This window comes from Panthera tigris, chromosome D1 (assembly GCF_018350195.1).
Source record: "Panthera tigris isolate Pti1 chromosome D1, P.tigris_Pti1_mat1.1, whole genome shotgun sequence".
NCBI classification, from domain to species: Eukaryota; Metazoa; Chordata; class Mammalia; order Carnivora; family Felidae; genus Panthera; species Panthera tigris.
Window position 1 is genome coordinate 45,328,930 of NC_056669.1, and position 19,485 is coordinate 45,348,414.

Below are 19,485 nucleotides of genomic sequence, written 5' to 3' on the forward strand. Positions count from 1 at the left end.
AAAGTTCTAAGGACTTTATTATCTTATCACATATTTGACATGAATGCACTCTCTTGGCCTATCAATCACCTAGGTATTGATCCAGGTATACCTTGTACCCTCAACTAAATCAATTTCAAGGACAGAATGATAGGTTATATTTGTGTCCCAATACCTAGCAAAGTACTGTGCATACAATAAATATTTACTAATAAAAAAAAAGACAAGACAATAAATAAAGACAATATGAAGACAAATCTACATATTCTTCTATCTTGTACTCATTCAAAGGCATGTCAATGCCTTTGAAATTTTCTGATCAAAGTAACCAAGGAATGGGTAACTATCACAACCAAAACTAACAAGATGATATTATTATTAGCCAAATAGTTATTATTTCATTGTCTCCCAACATTTTGAGGGGGTCTATGTATATGTGTTTATGTATAAAACCAACCCACTGTAATGAAGATATAACAAGAAATGAAAAGGTAGGAGTACACCCTCCAAAAAAAGATTACTTAATATCGTGAGCAATAAAAGCTAGATAGCACAGAAACAAAAGATGTCACAAAACATATGTCCCTGATTGTTTAAAAAGGATATATAATATGTACCCACTCAGGAGTGCAGCTGACATTTGAGATGGGATGTTCTTCATAATGCAGAACTGCCCTTTACTGCAGGGTGTTTAGCATCCCTGGCTTCATCATTAAATGCTTGCAACATCCCCCAGTCACTGCAACAACCATAACACCATCCACATTTCCAAATGTACTGGAAATCTATGCATCTATATTTGTGTACTTATGTATGTACATTGGAGGAGAAGGAAAGGAATAAAAAATAAATACTAAAATTACTACATGGTAAAATTACAGATGATTTTTTACTTTCTTTTTTATGCTTTTTGATACTTTCCAAATCAGAAATACATACAAAATACAGTAAATAATTTTAAAATAAAACCTCCTAACATTTAGAAATATTGCTCTTGATATTATATGCCAACAATTTCAACTTAGTCTAGGAAGCAACAATCAAATTATAGAACAAAGTTACTTCTTAAGGATAAATTCAGTCTCTGAAAATATTTAAATCTTTACCTATTCTGCACCAGCCACTCTCTTATTACAGAAATAGTTGTATAGTAACTGTATAAACAAAAGGCTCTATTTAGATAAAGAGAAGAATTAAACTTATTAGATTATCATTAGTACTAAGAATATATTATATACAAATTTACTTTCCTTTAAACATAGTCAAAATCGAGGCATTAAAAAAAATTGAGGTATAAAAAAAGGCTTTGGTCTCATTAAAATTTTGTGGTTAATGATAAAAAAATGTCCTTAATAAAGGATCAAAATTAACTTTTGATCCTTGTCGAAAGGAAAATTCCTTTAAATATCAATATAAATATCATAATTTTGATACTACTTTGGTTTTGGAAGATATTACTACTGGGGAAACTGAGTAGAATGAATATGAGATCTCTCCACCATTTCTTACACCTGCATATGAATTTCTGTATGATTCATTCAAATAAAAGGCTTATTCCCCAAAACTACAGTATTTAAAGACCAATCTCTAGCACTGATTATATCAACCAAAATCAAAGATCATCTCTCCAGAAATTAACAATCTAAATGAGGCAAAACACACACACACACACACACACACCACACCACACCAAAAAAAAGTTTGTAAAATTTTACTTAGAATTTAAAGACAAGTATATAAATACAGATAGTATTTGGAGTGCCTGGATGGCTCAGTCGCTTAAGTGTCCGACTTCGGCTCAGATCATGATCTCACCATCAGTGAGTTTGAGCCCCACATCGGGCTCTGTGCTGACAGCTCGGAGCCTGGAGCCTGCTTCAGATTCTGTGTCTCCCTCTCTCTCTGCCCCTCCCCTGCTTGCGTTCTGTCTGTCTCTATCTCTCTCTCTCAAAAATAAATAAACATTACAAAAAATTAAATACAGATAGCATTTGGGTATTGAAGTATACACACCATGTGGCAGTATAGAAAAGTATGTGCACGTTTAAAGAAAAAAAACGCATTAAAATTCAAACCCACCCTAGTATGCAGGGGAAGTATTTTTAAGTTTTTTAAAAAATAAGAAAGAAGAGCAGCACCCAGAATAATTTGGTGCTACTATTATGGTTCTCATAGCATACTATAATTTATATTCTAGTCCTTTTCAAACATTGTTATTTTTACTGTGACTCCTTTACTAGACAGCAAACTCCATTAAGTGTAAAGACTATCTCCATCCTGTCTACCAGCATATAGCACAGTAAGTGACATATGCTAAGTACAAAGCAAAAATTAAATATTACTAATTTATAATAAAAAATTTACAGCTGAAAAGAATTGATAAATGTAACTCTGAATTATATTCCCTCATTAGAGAATTCAACAACCTATCTTCAGATAAATAAATAATTTTTTAGTTGTAGTTTTCAATGTTGACTACCAATTCTATTAAACAACTTTAGAAGATTTCAATATAAATACATTCTAAATCATGAACTTGGCAATGAAAATTATATAATCTTGACTGTATATTTACCATAAAGAATAACAGACTAAACAACATTAATTTCATTCCTGTAGACTTACAGATTAAGAAGCCTAGCTAATTATGTTATTAAATATACTCAGACTTTAGAGATAGAACCAATGCTGTCCTGACGTCCAAGAATAATGACATCACAAAAGCTCATCTTTAAATCATTTTTCTGTAAGAAATGGCAACAGAAGCAGAGTATGAAATTAAATCAAAGATACAGAGAAAGAGATACACAGAAATATATATCCTATCAAAGATAAAGATCTAAGCTTAAAGAAAAAAAACAGCCATGAAGGACACAGGGCAGTGAATCACTCTCCTCCTGAAATAAATGAAATTAAGTCATGTATGACAGGAATAAATTGGGTAGCATCAAGGCTTTTTTAAACATTTAAGACTATGCTTTAAAACTGAGACAGAAAATATTCTGAAATTTAAGTAGCTTTCCTTCCCATTTTTTAAATGTAACTTGATTTTAAAAAGAGAAATAAAAAAGCACAATGAAACTTTAAAAGCAACAACAACAAAAAGAAAGGAATTACTTACCAAATTGGCCATATAAATAGTGAGCAGCCCTCTCCTGCAAATAATTTTAAAAAGATACAAAGTGAGATGAAGTATCAAATTAACTTAATAATCACGTTATCATTTTTTTAGAAATCAAAACGATGATCAGGAGTTGAGAAAAAAGTAGATTATACTGAACTAAGTTTTCTGTACCCTAACAATTGGATCTAAATAGATTCTACAAGTCATTCTGTTCAGTGGTCATTAAACATTCTATTTAGTGGTCATTAATTAAAATTATTTAAAATTACTATTGCCTTGTAATTAACAAGATTTACCATAGGGATCATTTCACAATATATACCAATATTGAATGATTACATGGTACATTTGAAAATAATATAATGTTGTGTCAATTATATCTCTAACTTAAAAAAATTACTATTTCCTTATATTAATAGAAAGTATAATTTGCTATTAGCCTATGTTTACTCTAGAGTTCTAAATTTAATAAAGAACCTTAAAGAATTCATCTTGCCAAGATGTCAAGGCCAAAACAATGCACATCGATTGCACAAAAATCAGGTCTTCTATCTGTTTCATACACAATGCAATTGTTCATTAGATGTTCTTACAACTCATACTAAATCACTTTGGTTTTAACTTCATTGTTAAGTGAGAAGTTAGGCACTAAGTGAACTTTCTAATGCCAAAGGACAAACAAAAAATTTCTATAAACTTTAACTTTCCAGAAATATTGCACATTTATCAAACTTGTTTACTGAGAATTAAGGTAGAAACTCAAAGATAGGGATAACGTTCCACCCTTAATCACTTCATTTAACTTATATTGCATGTAAGACCATGAATGAAGTAGATCCTATTCTTTAGGAAAGAAGTCTTTAACTAAACTAGCCCTGCAGGAGATCCTATGGGGGACTCTGTGAGTGGAAAGCAGCAAAGACTACAAAGGATAAGAGACAACACCACAACTACTAAACCTACAGATAACACAATGACACAAAATCCCTATCTTTCAATAATCACTCTGAATGTAAATGGACTAAATGCCCCAATCAAAAGACACAGGGTATCAGAAGGGATTAAAAAAAAAATCTACCTATATGCTGCCAATAAGAGACTCATTTTAGACCTGAGGACACCAGCAGATTGAAAGTGAGGGAATGGAGAACCATCTATTATGCTACTGGATGTCAAAAGAAAGCTGGAGTAGCCATACTTATATCAGACAAACTAGATTTTAAAACAGAGACTAACAAGAGATGAAGAAGGGCATTATAAAATAATGAAGGGGTCTATCAATCAAGAAGAGCTCACAATTGTAAATGTTTATGCCCCAATATGAGAGCTCCCAAACATATAAATCAATTAATACAGATATATTCAGAACTTTTCATCCAAAAGTGGTAGAATACACATTCTTCAAGTGCACATGGAACATTCTCCAAAACAGATCACACACTGGGTCACAAAACAGCCCTCAACAAATATTTGAGATCATACCATGCATATTTTCAGGTCACAACATAATGAAACTTGAAATCAACCACAAGAAAAAATTTGGAAAATCCTCAAATAACAGGGAGGTTAAAAAACACCCTACTAGGGATGCCCCAGGTGGCTCAGTTGGTTAAGCATCTGACTTTGGCTCAGGTCACAATCTCATGGTTCATGGGTTCAAGCTCCACACCAGGCTCCTCACTGGCAATGCAGAGCCTGCTTGGGATTCTCTCTCTCTCTTCCTCTCTCTCTCTGCCCCTCCCCAACTCTCTCTCTCTCAAAATAAATAAACTTAAAAAAAAAAATCCTACTGGGGCACCTGAGTGGCTCAGTCGGTTAAGCAGCTGACTTCAGTTCAGGTCATGATCTCAGAGTTCGTGGGTTCAAGGCCCGCATCAGGCTTTGTGCTGACAGCTCAGAGCCTGGAGCCTGCTTCAGATTCTGTCTCCCCCTCTCTCTCTGCCCCTCTCCTACTCATGCTCTGTCTCTCTCTCTCAAAAATAACTAAACATTAAAAAAAATATTTTTTTATATCCTACTAAATAATGAATGGGTCAACCAGGAAATTAAAGGAGAAATTAAAAAATATATGGAAGCATAATGAGAATGAAAACACAATAGTCCAAGATGCAGCAAAGGCAGTCCTAAGAGGAAAAAACATAGCAATCCAGACCTATCTCAAGAAGCAAGAAAGGTCTCAAATACAGAACCTAACCTCACACCTAAAGGAACTAGAAAAACAGAAGCAAAGAAATCCCAAAGCCAGCAGAAGAAGAAATAATAAAGATTAGGACAGAAATAAACAACATACAAAAAAATAAAAAAAGGTAGAACAGATCAATCAATCTAAGAGCTGGTTTTTTGAAAGAATGAACAAAATTGATAAATCCCTAGCCAGACTTCTCAAAAAGAGCAAGGACCCAAATAGATAAAATCACGAATGAAAGACGAGAGACCACAACCAACACCACAGAAATAGAAACAATTATTAGAGAATACTATAAAAAAGTATATGCCAACAAACTGGACAATCTGGAAGAAATCCACATGCTACAAAAACTCAAAAGGGAAAAAATAGAAAATTTGAACAGACCCATAACCAGCAAAGAAATAGAATCAGTTATCAAAAATCTCCCAAAAAATAAGAATCCTGGGCCAGATGGCATCCCAGGGGAAGTCTACCAGACATTTAAAGCAGAATTAATACCTATTCTTCTCAAGCTGTTCCAAAAAACAGAAACGGAAGGAACGCTTCCAGACTCATTCTATGAAGCCAGCATCACCTTGATTTCCAAACCAGACAGAGACCCCACTAAAAAGGAGAACTACAAGCCAATATTCCTGATGAGCATAGACGCAACAATTCGCAACAAGATACTAGCAAATAGAATTCAACAGAATTATTCACCATGATCAAGTGGGATTCATTCCTGAGCTGTAGGGCTGGTTCAATATTCACAAATCAATCAACATGATACATCACATTAATAGAAGAAAAGATAAGAACCATATGATCCTGTCAATAGATGTAGAAAAAGCATTTGACAAAATACAGCATCCTTTAAGTTTTTTTTTTAACATTTCTATTTATTTTTGAGAGACAGAGAGAGACAGAGCACGAGCAGGGGAGGGACAGAGAGAAAGGGAGACACAGAATCCGAAGCAGGCTTCAGGCTCCGAGCTGTCAACACAGAGCCTGACCCAAGGCTCGAACCCACGAACTGTGAGATCATGACCTGAGCTGAAGTCAGACGTTCAACCGACTGAGCCACCCAGGCAGCCCAACAGCATGCTTTCTTAATAAAGACCCTCAAGAAAGTCAGGATACGGAATGCCTGGATCGCTCAGTCAGTTAAGCGTCCAACTTCAGCTCAGGTCATGATCTCATGGTCTGTGGGTTCGAGCCTCGCATCGGACTTAGTGCTGACAGCTCAGAGCCTGGAGCCTGCTTCCAATTCTGTGTCTTCCTCTCTCTCTGTCCCTTCGCTGCTTGCACTCTGTCTCTCCCTCTCAAAAATAAATAGATATTTAAAAATTAAAAAAAAAGAAAGGGGCGCCTGGGTGGCTCAGTCGGTTAAGCGTCCGTCTTTGGCTCAGGTCATGATCTCGCAGTCCCTGAGTTCGAGCCCCGCATTGGGCTCTGTGCTGACAGCTCAGAGCCTGGAACCTGTTTCAGATTCTGTGTCTCCCTCTCTCTGACCCTCCCGCACTCATGCTCTGTCTCTCTCTGTCTCAAAAATAAATAAAGGTTAAAAAAAAATTAAAAAAAAAAAAAAGAAAGTCAGGATAGAAGGAACATACCTTCACATCAATAAAAGCCATATACGAAAGACCCACAGCTAATATCATCCTCAATGGGAAAAAACTGAGAACCTTCCCACTGAGATCAGGAACACAACAGGGATGTCACTCTCACCACTGTTGTTTAACATAGTGTTAGAAGTCCTAGCCTCAGCAGTCAAACTACAAAATGAAATCAAAGGCATCCAAACTGGCAAAGAAGAAGTCAAACTTTCACTCTTCACAGATGACATGATACTCTACATGGAAAACCCGAAACACTCCACCAAAAAACTGATAGAACTGATACATGAATACAACAAAGTCACAGGATACAAAATCTCTGTACAGAAATTGGTTGCATTTCTATACTCCAATAGTGAAGCAACAGAAAGATATATCAAGAAATCGATCCCATTTACAATTGCACCAAGAACCATAAAATAGCTAGGAATACACCTAACCAGGGGTAAAAGATGTGTACACTGAAAACTATAGAAAGCTCATGAAAAAAACTAAAGAAGACACAAAGAAATGGAAAAATATTCCATGCTCATGGATTGGAAGAACAAATATTGTTAAAATGTTGATACTACCCATAACAATCTACACATTCAATGTAATCCCAATCAAAATAGCACCAGCATTCTTCACAGAGTTAAAACAAACAATCCTAAAATCTCTATAGAACCACACAAGTCCCTGAATAGCTAAAGTAATGTTGAAAAAGAAAACCAAAACTGGAGGCCTCATAATCCTGGACTTTAGCCTGTACTACAAAGCTGTAATCATCAAGAGAGTATGGTGTTGGCCTGAAAACAGACACACAGACCAATGGAATAGAATAGAGAACCCAGAAATGGAACTATTTATATATATGGCCAACTCATCTTGGACAAAGCAGGAAAGAGTATCCAATGGAAAAAAGACAGTCTTTTTAACAAATGGTGCCAGGAGAACTGGACAGCAAAATGCAGAAGAATGAAATTGAACCACTTTCTTTCACCATACACAAGAATAAACTCAAAATGGATAAAAGACCTAAATGTGAGACAGGAAACCATCAAAATCCTACAGGGGAAAACAGGCAGCAACCTCTTTGACCTCAGCCACAGCAACTTCTTACTTGACATATCTCCGAAAGCAAGGGAAATAAAAGCAAAAATGTACTGGATGTCATCAAGATAAAAAGCTTCTGCAATGCAAAGGAAACAACCAACAAAACTAAAAACCAACCAGTGGAATGGGAGAAGATATTTGCAAATGACATATCAGATAAAGGATTAATATCCAAAATCTATAAAGAACTTACTAAACACAACAACCAAAAAACAAATAATCCAGTGAAGAAATGGGCAGAAGACATAAATAGACACTTTTCCAAAGAAGACATCCAGATGGTAAACAGACATATGGAAAGATACTCAACACTGCTCATCATCAGGAAAATACAAATCAAAACCACACTGAAATACCACCTCACACCGGTCAGAGTGGCTAAAATGAACAACTCAGGAGACAACAGACGCTGGCGAGGATGTGGAGAAACAGGGACCCTCTTGCACTGTTGGTGGGAATGCAAACTGGTGCAGCCACTATGGAAAACAGTGTGGAGGTTCCTCAAAAAATTAAAAACAGAATTACCCTACAACCCAGCAATAGCACTATTGGGAATTTATCCAAAGGACATAGGAGTGCTGACTTGTAGGAGCACTTGGTACCCCAATGTTTACAGCAGCACTATCAACAATAGCCAAATTATGGGAAGAGCCCAAATGTCTATCAATTGATGAATGGATAAAGAAGATATGGTATATATATACAATGGAACACTACTTGACAATGAAAAAGTATGAAACCTTGTCATTTCCAACAACGTGGATGGAACTGGAGGGTATTATGCTAAGTGAAGTAAGTCAATCAGAGAAAGACAGATATCCTATGATTTTACTCATATGTGGAATTTGAGAAACTTAACAGAAGACCATAGAGGAAGGGAAGGGAAAAAAAGTTACAGAGAGGAGGGCAAACCATAAGAGATTCTTAAATACAGAGAACAAACTGAGGGTTGATGGGGGTGGGGACTGGGCGGGTGGAGGAGCTGGGTGATGGGTACTGAGGAGGGCACTTGTTGGGATGAGCACTGGGTGTTGTATGTAAGTGATGAATCACAAGAATCTACTCCTGAAGCCAAGACAACGCTATATGTTAGCTAACTTGACATACATACAACATACATACATACATACATACATACATACATACATATGGAAAGAAGTCTTTAATGTTTTAAGAGTTTAAGGACAGAGTTAAAATAAACTTTGGAAATTATAAAAATCTATTTGAGTTTCAATTATTAGCATTTTTCATACTGAAAAGAAAAAAACCTTTATAAATAAAACAAGTACCCATATCAAATGATTTTCACTTAAATTTCATGTCAGGTCTTAATATTAACATGTCAATGAAATCTTGAAGTCCAACCCAGTCATACACAATCTTGACTGTTCATTATTTAAAATGGCTTAAGGGGCGTCTGGGTGGCTCATTCGGTTAAGCGTCCGACTTCGGCTCAGGTCATGATCTTGCCGTTCATGAGTTTGGGCCCCGTGTTGGACTCTGTGCTCACAGCTCGGAGCCTGGAGCCTGCTTCAGATTCTGTGTCACCCTCTCTCTCTCTGCCCCCTCCCCTGCTTGTACTCTGTCTCTCTCAAAAATAAATAAACATTAAAAATAATTAATAAAATAAATAAATAATAAAATGGCTTAAGAAGATTTCTATTATCACTAAAGCCACATGGAGGCAGTATGGTTTCACTTAACAACTGAAGTTTGAAAATCAGAATTTTATTTAACTTTAATTCTCTGGTACTCTGTAATTTAATTTTGTCATTAAAATGAGGGAACAAGAGGTGCTGGAGTGGCTCAGTAGGTTGAAAGTCTGACTTTGGCTCAGGTCATGATCTCGTGGTCAGTCCATGAGTTCAAGCCTCACATCGGGTTCTATGCTGACAGTTCAGAACTTGCTTGGGATTGTGTGTCCCCTCTCTTTCTGCCCCTTCCCTGCTCGCACTCTGTCTCTCTGTCTCTCAAAATAAATATTAAAAAAAAAAAAATTTTTTTTAATGAGGGAACAAGACTAGTTACCTAACTTTAAACATAAAAATTATTTAACAAAAACATACATTTATCACCAATATAAACATAATGTTGGGTCTACTCGGGTTGAAAGGGGAAGGAGGTCTAGGCAAACCCACTGAACCAAACCCCACAGGCAATGACCCTGTTCAGCAGGTCCTAACACACCTCAGCAAAAACAACAGAATTCTATTGCTCCTCTAAAAAAGAATTTGAAAATCACTGCAAGGATGATCTAGAAGCTTCCTAGTAGCTTTCTTGTCTATGATTTCTACAAATGAATTGAAATTGTTCTTACTAATCTTTACCAATCTTATCAACTCCTATCAAATTCTAAATCAAAGATGGTCTTATTTTAAGTAAATTACATAAAGAAAAATTAGGGTAACATCAACATCTAAGAGTCACACATACACAGAAAAGTTAAATCCTTTTCAAGTGATACCTATCTTCCCAAAGCTGGTTACATATAAAGAAAAAAACATTATACTTAATTAAAAAAACAAAATAAAAGTATATCTCTGCAATTTCAGTAGTAGTACCCAATCATACATTTCCTTATGAAGTGAACTACCGTATTTGTTCCACTAATCTAATTCCATCTCTAAAATTCAATAAATTATCTACCTGATAATATAACCGTTTATCTTTAACTAGCAGGCAAAGATTATCTTGTTTACCTTCACATTTTCACACACCCGCAAAAGTACCTGGCATATCTATTAGGCACTAAACAAATGGTTATGGAATTTCTAGACAAAGTGTTACTAAGAACCCAGCCTACTAGGAATATAGTAGAGACATAAAATATATTATAGAAACATAATCACAAAAGATATCCACTAGACAGGAGAAAAAAATAGTGATATCAATTTATTAGCAAGCAAAGATGTGATCAAGTAATTTACATTTGCATAAAATGTAATAATCTGCAAGGTATAATAAATATTTGAAAGCAAATTTTATCCTCTTAGGAGTCTTACAAAGTGTGATATAGATACTATTATCCTTTCTCTGTCAGAAAATTTATGTGGTTTACTTAAAAATATAAAAGTAGCACAAAGACAAGTTGGAATTAGAAGTCAGCTTCATGTTCTTTCCAAAGCACTGCTTCTATGGTAGAAAATCTGTCCATTACTAACTTACCTTTAAATTCTGTAACTCACTGACTTTAGAATGAATAAAACCCTGACACACTCTTACTACTGGGAAAAAGCAGAGGATGTATTGTTATTAGATGAAATCCTATTCTGGTCTTAGGTTTCAATTTATTGTTCCCAAACAATGAGAAAGAGCATCTCCCTCCCAGCTTTATCTGAATTCCAACCCAGAACTAACAGCCTCAAGAATGAAAAGACAGTATCTCTGAAGGGCATGATATGCTGTATTAAAAGCAGACTCTTTTTGATAGGTTTCCCAGATGTGGTGTCTTCAACCTCAGTTCCAGTGTCAATTCGGTAGGTGCAGAATATCACAATATTGATTTATTTTATCACTTCTCCAGGGATGCTGAGTATCACAAGAAACTGGTAAGTCTATTAAATGCCATTTTACTATTAAACATTTGACTATATCTAGCCAAGATCTGAAGACAAACAGGTCACTTCCTTTTACTTGAGTAAATTCTCTCTAGAAAACAAGTTACCTATTAAAATACTACTACAACAGGGGCACCTGGGTGGCTCAGTCAGTTGGTTAAGCGTCTGACTTCGGGTTGGGTCATGAGCTCATGGTTTGTGAGTTCGAGCCCTGCATCGGGCTCTCTGCCTCCAGCACAGAGTCCACTTTGGACCCTCAGCCCCCAACTCTCTCTGTCCCTCCCCGCCACACACACACACGCTCTTTCTCTCTCAAAAATAAAAAAATAAACATTTAAAAATAATAAAATAAAATCGTAATAATAAAATAATACTACATCAGTTATGGGGAAGGAAGAAGTGCCAATAAGAACAAAAGGTGACCTAGGCCTGAATAGGAAGAACTAGGGCCTAGAAAAACAGTAACTTTTTGAATTTCCCAGGAGATTGTGACCCTTTACTTCCATTCTTCTGTGAATCACTGGATTGACTGGAAGACAGGTGAAGCTCAGTGAACCACAACTAATGTTTTTTGATACAGGAAAGGGTGAATGTCTTCAACTTCTATGCAAAATTTAAGGAGGGGTGTGCACATCAAGGGGTACTGCCGAAAAAAGTGTTAAGAATCACTGTTTAAGAACTCTGTGTAATTGGGGCACCTGGGTGGCTCAGTCGGTTAAGCGTCCGACTTCAGCTCAGGTCACGATCTCGCGGTCCGTGAGTTCGAGCCCCGCGTAGGGCTCTGGGCTGATGGCTCAGAGCCTGGAGCCTGCTTCCGATTCTGTGTCTCCCTCTCTCTCTGACCCTCCCCCGTTCATGCTCTGTCTCTCTCTGTCTCAAAAATAAATAAACGTTAAAAAAAAAATTAAAAAAAAAAAAAAAGAACATTATTCCCGCAGGAAAACATTAAAATAATTAAACTTCCTTAACACCTCAGTAAATTAAAAGGTATCCTCACATTCTATTGAACTCCAAATTTTCTTATCTTTTAACAACATTATTGTGTCTAATTAGATGGACAATTGTCTTTTCTTTTTGTCTGGAAACCTTAATGTATATATTCTTTGGCTAACCTTCCAAAACTTTTTTAAAAAATTTTTTTACATTTATTTTTTTTTTTTTTGAGAGAGAGAGAGAGAGAGAGTGAGAGAGAGAGAGCGTGCACATGCACACAAGTGGGGGAGGGGCAGAGAGAAGGCAGGGAGACACAGAATCCGAAGCAAGCTCCAGGCTCTAAGCTGTCAGCACAGAGACCAACCCAGGGCTCAAACCCACAAATCCAGAGATCATGACCCGAGCCCAAGTCGCTCAACCGACTGAGCAACCCAGGCGCCCCTAACTTTCTCAAACTTTTGAATGACACTGTAACACATTTCATAACTAAAATTATTAGGGAGTACAGTAGGCATCGTATAACTTCCAGATTCTAAGTGTTTATATATATTCCTTCTCCCTCTCTCTCTCTCTCTCTCTCTCTCTCTCTCTCCCTATCTTTGTGTGTGTGTGTGTGTGTGTGTGTGTGTGTGCGCGCGCGCTACAAAAAACGGGAAATTATAGATGAGAGAAAAGCATAGTGAAAGTTGCTAACAATTGTAATGACTACTACGAGATATTTAATGATCTCAGAAAGTCTTTCAAGATACAATATATTTTCATCTGTCACAATGTTTTAGAACAGTATAAAAGTACCACCTTAAAGTACAGGAATGGAAAAATAAGAGCAAGAGTCTATGATCATATTCTGTTATACACAGCAGATAATACAAAGTAAACTTCTCAGAAGACTGCAAGGTAATTTAATTTTCTTCCTGTGAAGATAACATGACACTTAAAGATGAAGATGCCAAGAATTTATAAACCAAATTCATGGTATTTTATTCACATATTATAGAGTTCATTCATTTTGGTCATATCTGCTTAGGAGTTTCATAACTACAACAGTGTAATCTAACAATGCAACACATGGGTAGGTTTAGAATAAATATGCAATTTTCAATATTTTAATCCATGTCATGTTTGAGCACCCTGCAGTTTTAACTTATCTAAACTAATACTAAATATCAAAGCAAATTCCATAGCAGTTCTACAAAACAAAATCCATCAGAACAACTTTCTGAACCACAAACAAAACACTTCCTAGAAACAGAAAGAAAAGACTAGTTCTTAACAGCCCACCTAGGGATAAACTAGATGTTACCAATGCTTCCTGCTGAGTTACTATGATCACAGTTCTTTGTGGCACAAATTTTTTGAGCAACCCTGGAAACAACTTCAAAGTTTTCTCAGAATCCCACAGTGACACGATTAAGATTTAAGTAAACTGCCCTCTTAGGAGGTTTCAGGAACTAGCTGGCAAAGCATGCTTAATTCTGTAAAGGGAAGGGGAAGACTGGGAAAGACGGATGGATGGATGGATGGATGGATGGATGGATGGATGGATGGATGGGTTGGAGAGGGAGAGAAGTAGGAAGGAAAGAAAGTCAAACCAATATAGATGAAGACCTACTTATGAAGACAGACAGATCTTCACTTACATATCTGTATCTATGTATATCATCACACATATGTGTATGTGTACAACCATAGTGTATGCTCTTACCTCATTAAATGCTTCTCGAAAAACCGATTACACAATTGAGTACAAAAATGTATAATCTCAGAGTAAAGACTTCACTATTAACTAAAGTTTTGGAGATTTAAAAATTAGGGCTACCACTATAATTTGACACTGCTAATCCTCCATATTCTGTTATCTTCCACTCTATTACTGACGTTATTAAAAATATGAACCGTACACTCAACTCAATGGACAACTGACTACTTAAACACTGTCGTTTACCACCTTCTAACCTCAGATTTCTTTTTATTGTGGATTTTCACTCTAATCTCCCACAGCCCCAGTGACCACCTATAAGAAGAAAATTTCAAATTTTATTTATGACTACCATGCTTCTTCTGAATCGAGACTCACACTTCAAGCTGCCTGGTGGCTATCTCCACCAACATATCACTGATTTTCTTCATGAATTAAGGGCATAATTACAAATTCTTTTTCCTTAAAGTAAAAACTGTAATATTAACACACTTCACTTTGGTAACTAGATGTACATAACTTCAACCTTTCTAGGTTACATATAATCTATTAAGGAGTCTTGATATTTAATGAAATCTTACTAAAATTTGTGGTAAATAAAAAATACTTTCTCAAAGCAAATAAGACCATTAACCTTTACACAATTTTAGATAAACATAGACCAGACTCATTTAAAATAAGATATACTATAAAGAAACTTATAAAAAGATGGAGCAAAAAAATTGCTTTTCTATGTTTAAAGGTGAACTCCAAAAAGTTTTTTTTAATCTGCTTTTTAAAAAATAAGTCACAGAGTGCCTGGGTAGCTCAGTTAGTTAAGTGATCAATTCTTGATTTGGGCTCAAAGTCATGATCTTGTAGTTTGAGGGACAGAGCCCCACATCAGGCTCTCCACTGAAAGCATGAAGCCTGCTTGGGATTCTCTCTTCCTCTCTCTCTCTGCTCCTCCCCCATTTTCTCCCCTTTTTTCTCTCTATCTCTCTCAAAAACAAGTAATAAACATTTTTTAAAAATAAAAAATATTAAAAATAGAACTACCCTACGACCCAGCAATTGCACTACTAGGTATTTATCCACGGGATACAGGTATGCTGTTTCAAAGGGGCACATGCACCCCAATGTGTATAGCAGCACTATCAACAATAGCCAAAGTATAGAAAGAGCCCAAATGTCCATCAATGGATGAATGGATAAAGAAGATATGGTATATATATACACACACACACACACACACACACACACACACACACACACAATGGAGTATTACTCGGCAATCAAAAAGAATGAAATCTTGCCATTTGCAACTACATGGATGGAACTAGAGGGTATTATGCTAAGTGAAATTAGTCAGAGAAAGGCAAATATCATATGATTTTACTCGTATGAGGATTTTAAGATACAAAACAGATGAACATAAGGGAAGGGAAGCAAAAATAATATAAAAACAGGGAGGGGGACAAAACAGAAGAGACTCTTAAATATGGAGAACAAACTGAGGGTTACTGGAGGGGTTGTGGGAGGGGGGATGGGCTAAATGGGTAAGGGGCATTAAGGAATTTACTCCTGAAATCATTGTTGCACTATATGCTAACTAACTTGGATGTAAATTTAAAAAATAAATTACATTTTAAAAAAAACTAAAAAATAAAAATAAAAATAAAATAAAAAATAAAAGGCTAAAATTTAAATTGTTAATTAGACCCCAAACCAGGATTTGTGGTAGCTATACATATACACACACAACCACACAACTCTCAAGAAAAAAAAAAGAACTAGAAAGCTATTTCCAGGTAATAACTTCATCACCTAATAAACAACAGAACTAAATCACTATACATCACACAAGGTTCAATTACTCCACAATCACATCAACATAAGGATCAATTTTTCTTCAGCAACCACAAGAAAATCCTTACAAAGAAGCTACAGTTAAAATTTTGATTAGGTCAGACTATTCCAATTAATATTCAGAACAGATCATAATTTATAACTACCTACAAATTTTCTGAGACTATCTAGTGTCTACATATAAAACACTAGTGCAATAGCTCACTTAAAAGAAATGAAAGCAGAAAGCTTTAAAATAAAAGTTTGTTATCAAAAGCAAAAAGAGAGCAGGAATTAAACTAGTAACTAAAATCCAAGTTATCACCTCACTTCCAGGAAACCTCTTTGTGCCTTAAAAAGTTATAGTTCTTAATATCAATAGCACAATTTTACTTTGGTGTTATTGTATTTAAACACATGTTTATCTTCAAAGAAAAGTTTGATTTTTTTAACTAAAATTATAAAAAATAATACCTAGACTAATATATCAAGAGAAAACAATGGAGCAATCGACAATGCACACATATATTAAAAATTGGTATATGACAAGGGCCATTACAAATCCATGGAGAAAGAATGGATAATTGAATCCCTGGTGCCAGAGAAAGACCATTCACCAGTCAAAGAAAGGGAGTGGGGGCAGCAAAATAAAAGAGATCATATGGCAAGCAGACTTAAAATGGACCTAAATACATTTCTACGTTTTGCAAGATGGTGGAATATTAACACTAAGAAGCTCTAAAGTTAAAGATATCTAAGTAGTCCTTAGAGCAAGCACTAAAAAAAGAAAAACAAAAAAATACATAAAAATGGACAAAAAAAAAAAATGTCTTCTTCCAAGTTTCCAGTTTCTGTGCAAGGAGCTTGGAAGTCCTCACTTATTCCTAACAGCAAGTAAAAAAGCTAAGGAAACTGAAAACTCAACAACTCTTTTTAGATCCATAAGAGAAGCGAGGTCACCCTACAAACTATTGCCCCCAAAACTGAAGAGACTACAGGCAGATAGAGAATCACAATCTACCAGAACAAAACCAGCTAAAACCTCAGAGGGAATGAGAGCCAGAACAGGAAACCCTAAACTGATAAACCGCAAGAGGCTCAGTGTGGACAAGTCTGAGAGTGAAAAACTCAAGGGGTGCCCAGTCATAGAGGGACCCTCATACCTTTGTGCATTTTGCCTCTGGGAACTTAACTAAGTAAGTAACAGGGGGAAAGCCGCTTATTTACACTTCCAAGTAGGGGAAACACAGAGGAATCATTTTGAAATGAGCCAGAGCATTCTGTTCTTAACAGGGCCTGTCCTTGGTAAAAGCTAGTTTACCAGAGCCTAACCTACTAGGGCATTACAAGAGCCTAAGTGACATGGGGAAGGGAAATACCTAACTCCAGCCAGCTTTAGAATTCCACATGCAAGAAAGCAAAATATCCAGCTCCAGCACATTCTAACCATCCTGCCCCACCTAAGAGGAAAAGAAAAACTGAGAAAGGCTTATAAAGTTCAGTCTAGAGACACAGGCTCACTAAGAGACTGAGGCCTAACCACAGGACTATAGAACAGTTTCCCCCAACACCTCACCACATTAGTAACAGCCTATTACAGTAATTCCTTTCACCTGGTACATCATGCCCAGCTATCAAGAAAAAAATTACAAGGCACATCAAAATGCAAAAATCACAATTTGAAGACACAGAGCAAGCATCATAACCAGACACGGCAGAGACGCTGGAATTATCAGACCAGGAATTTAAAATTAAAACAATGATTAGGGCACTCTCCTGGCTCAGTAGGTAAAGAACCCTGGACTCTTAGTCTCAGGGTCATGAGTTCAATCCCCACAATGGGTGTGGAGTCTACTTTTAAACAAACAAACAAACAAAACAGAAGAATGATTAATACTAAGGACTCTAATGGATCAAGTAGATAGCATACAGAAACAGATGAGCCAGGTAAGCAGAGAGATGAAATTCCACAAAGAAAAGGAACTACAGCAGAAATGAAGAGTGCCTTCGATATAATCATATCGTTAGTAGACTGGACACAGCTGAGGAAAGAATCTCTGAGCTAGAGAATATATCACCATACCCTTGATATATCACAGAATCCTTGAAAACTGTAAAACAGTAAGAACAGAGACTAGAAAAAAAAATACAGAATATCCAAGGACTACAAAAAGTATAACATACACATAATGGGAAAAGCTAAAGGAGAGAAAGAGAGAATAGAACAGGAGAAATATTCAAAACAATAATGACTGACAGTTTTCCTAAATTAATGTTAGATACCAAACCACATATCAATAAAGTTCAAAGAACACCAAGCAGCATATATGCCCAAGAAAAAAAACACACAACAACACAACTACATCTAGACATACCTTATTAAAACTACAGAAAAATAAATATAAAGAAAACCCTGAAAGAGGCCAGAGGGAAAAAAACCACCTTACCTATAGAGAAACAAGGATAATTGCATCCAACTTCTCCTCAGAAACCATGCAAACAAGAGAGTGGAGTGAAATATTTATTGTTGACAAGGGGAAAAAAAAAAAAAAAACAACCTAGAATTCTGTACCCTGAGAAATTATCCTCACTTTATCGCACCAAAAAAAATTGAGAATATTTGTTGCTAGTGGACCTGCTCTGCAAGAAATGTTAAATGTTCTCTAAAGAGGAAGAAAACAATACAGATAAGAAACTCATCTACATAAAGAAAGGTGGAACATTAAAGAAAAGACAATTTTATTTTTCTTATTCTTAATTGCTCTAATAGATAACGGTTCATTCAAAATAATACTGTAACAACATAAAAATAATGTAATAATGTAATCAAAGCAACAATGTAATTGATTTTGTATGCTTATGTATATATATGAGGGGTGTGTGTGTGTGTGTGTGTGTGTGTGTGTGTGTGTATGTGTGTGTCATGAATACTTAGATATAACTGAATGATAGCAATGACATAAGGGACAGGAAGAAGGAATTAGGATTACATTATTATCATAAGGTATACTCACTACCTATGAAAAGCTATAGTGTTATTTGAGAGTAGGATTAGTTGTAAATGTATATTACAAAACTAGGGCAACCACTAAAAAAAGTTTAAAAAAAGTATAATTGATTACTAAGAAAGGAGAGAAAAATGGAACCATATAAAATGTTCAATTAAAACCACAAAAGGCAGAATAAGTGGGAAGACAGAAAATCAAAACAAACAACAAGGGAACAAAAAGAAAACATGAACAAATGTAGTAGATATGAATCCATCTATATTAATAATCACTTTTAATGTCAAGTCTAAGTATACCAATTAAAACACAAACATTACCAGAGCTGATCAAAAAACCACGACCCAACTACATGTTGTATACAAGAAATCTACTATAAAGACATACAGATTAATTAAGCACATAAAAAATTATAATAAATAAAATAAAATAAAAAGCACATGAAGAAATGCTCTATAACATTTGCCATTAAGGAAATGTAAA

General features: G+C 35.6%; 1 protein-coding gene across 9 annotated transcripts in view; it reads right to left on the reverse strand.

Moving 5' to 3' along the window:
• The window catches only part of TMEM135 (transmembrane protein 135), a 362,190-nt gene that overhangs the window by 310,715 nt on the left and 31,990 nt on the right, over positions 1-19,485 (reverse strand). For all 9 annotated transcript variants that reach the window (XR_006207971.1, XM_042957322.1, XM_007079000.3 and 6 more), the window contains exon 4: positions 3,101-3,134. Coding sequence is in view for 8 of the 9 variants with exons in the window: in XM_042957322.1 (XP_042813256.1) it covers positions 3,101-3,134 (34 nt within the window). In the remaining variant the exon portion in view is untranslated. The remainder of the gene's footprint in view (positions 1-3,100; positions 3,135-19,485) is intronic.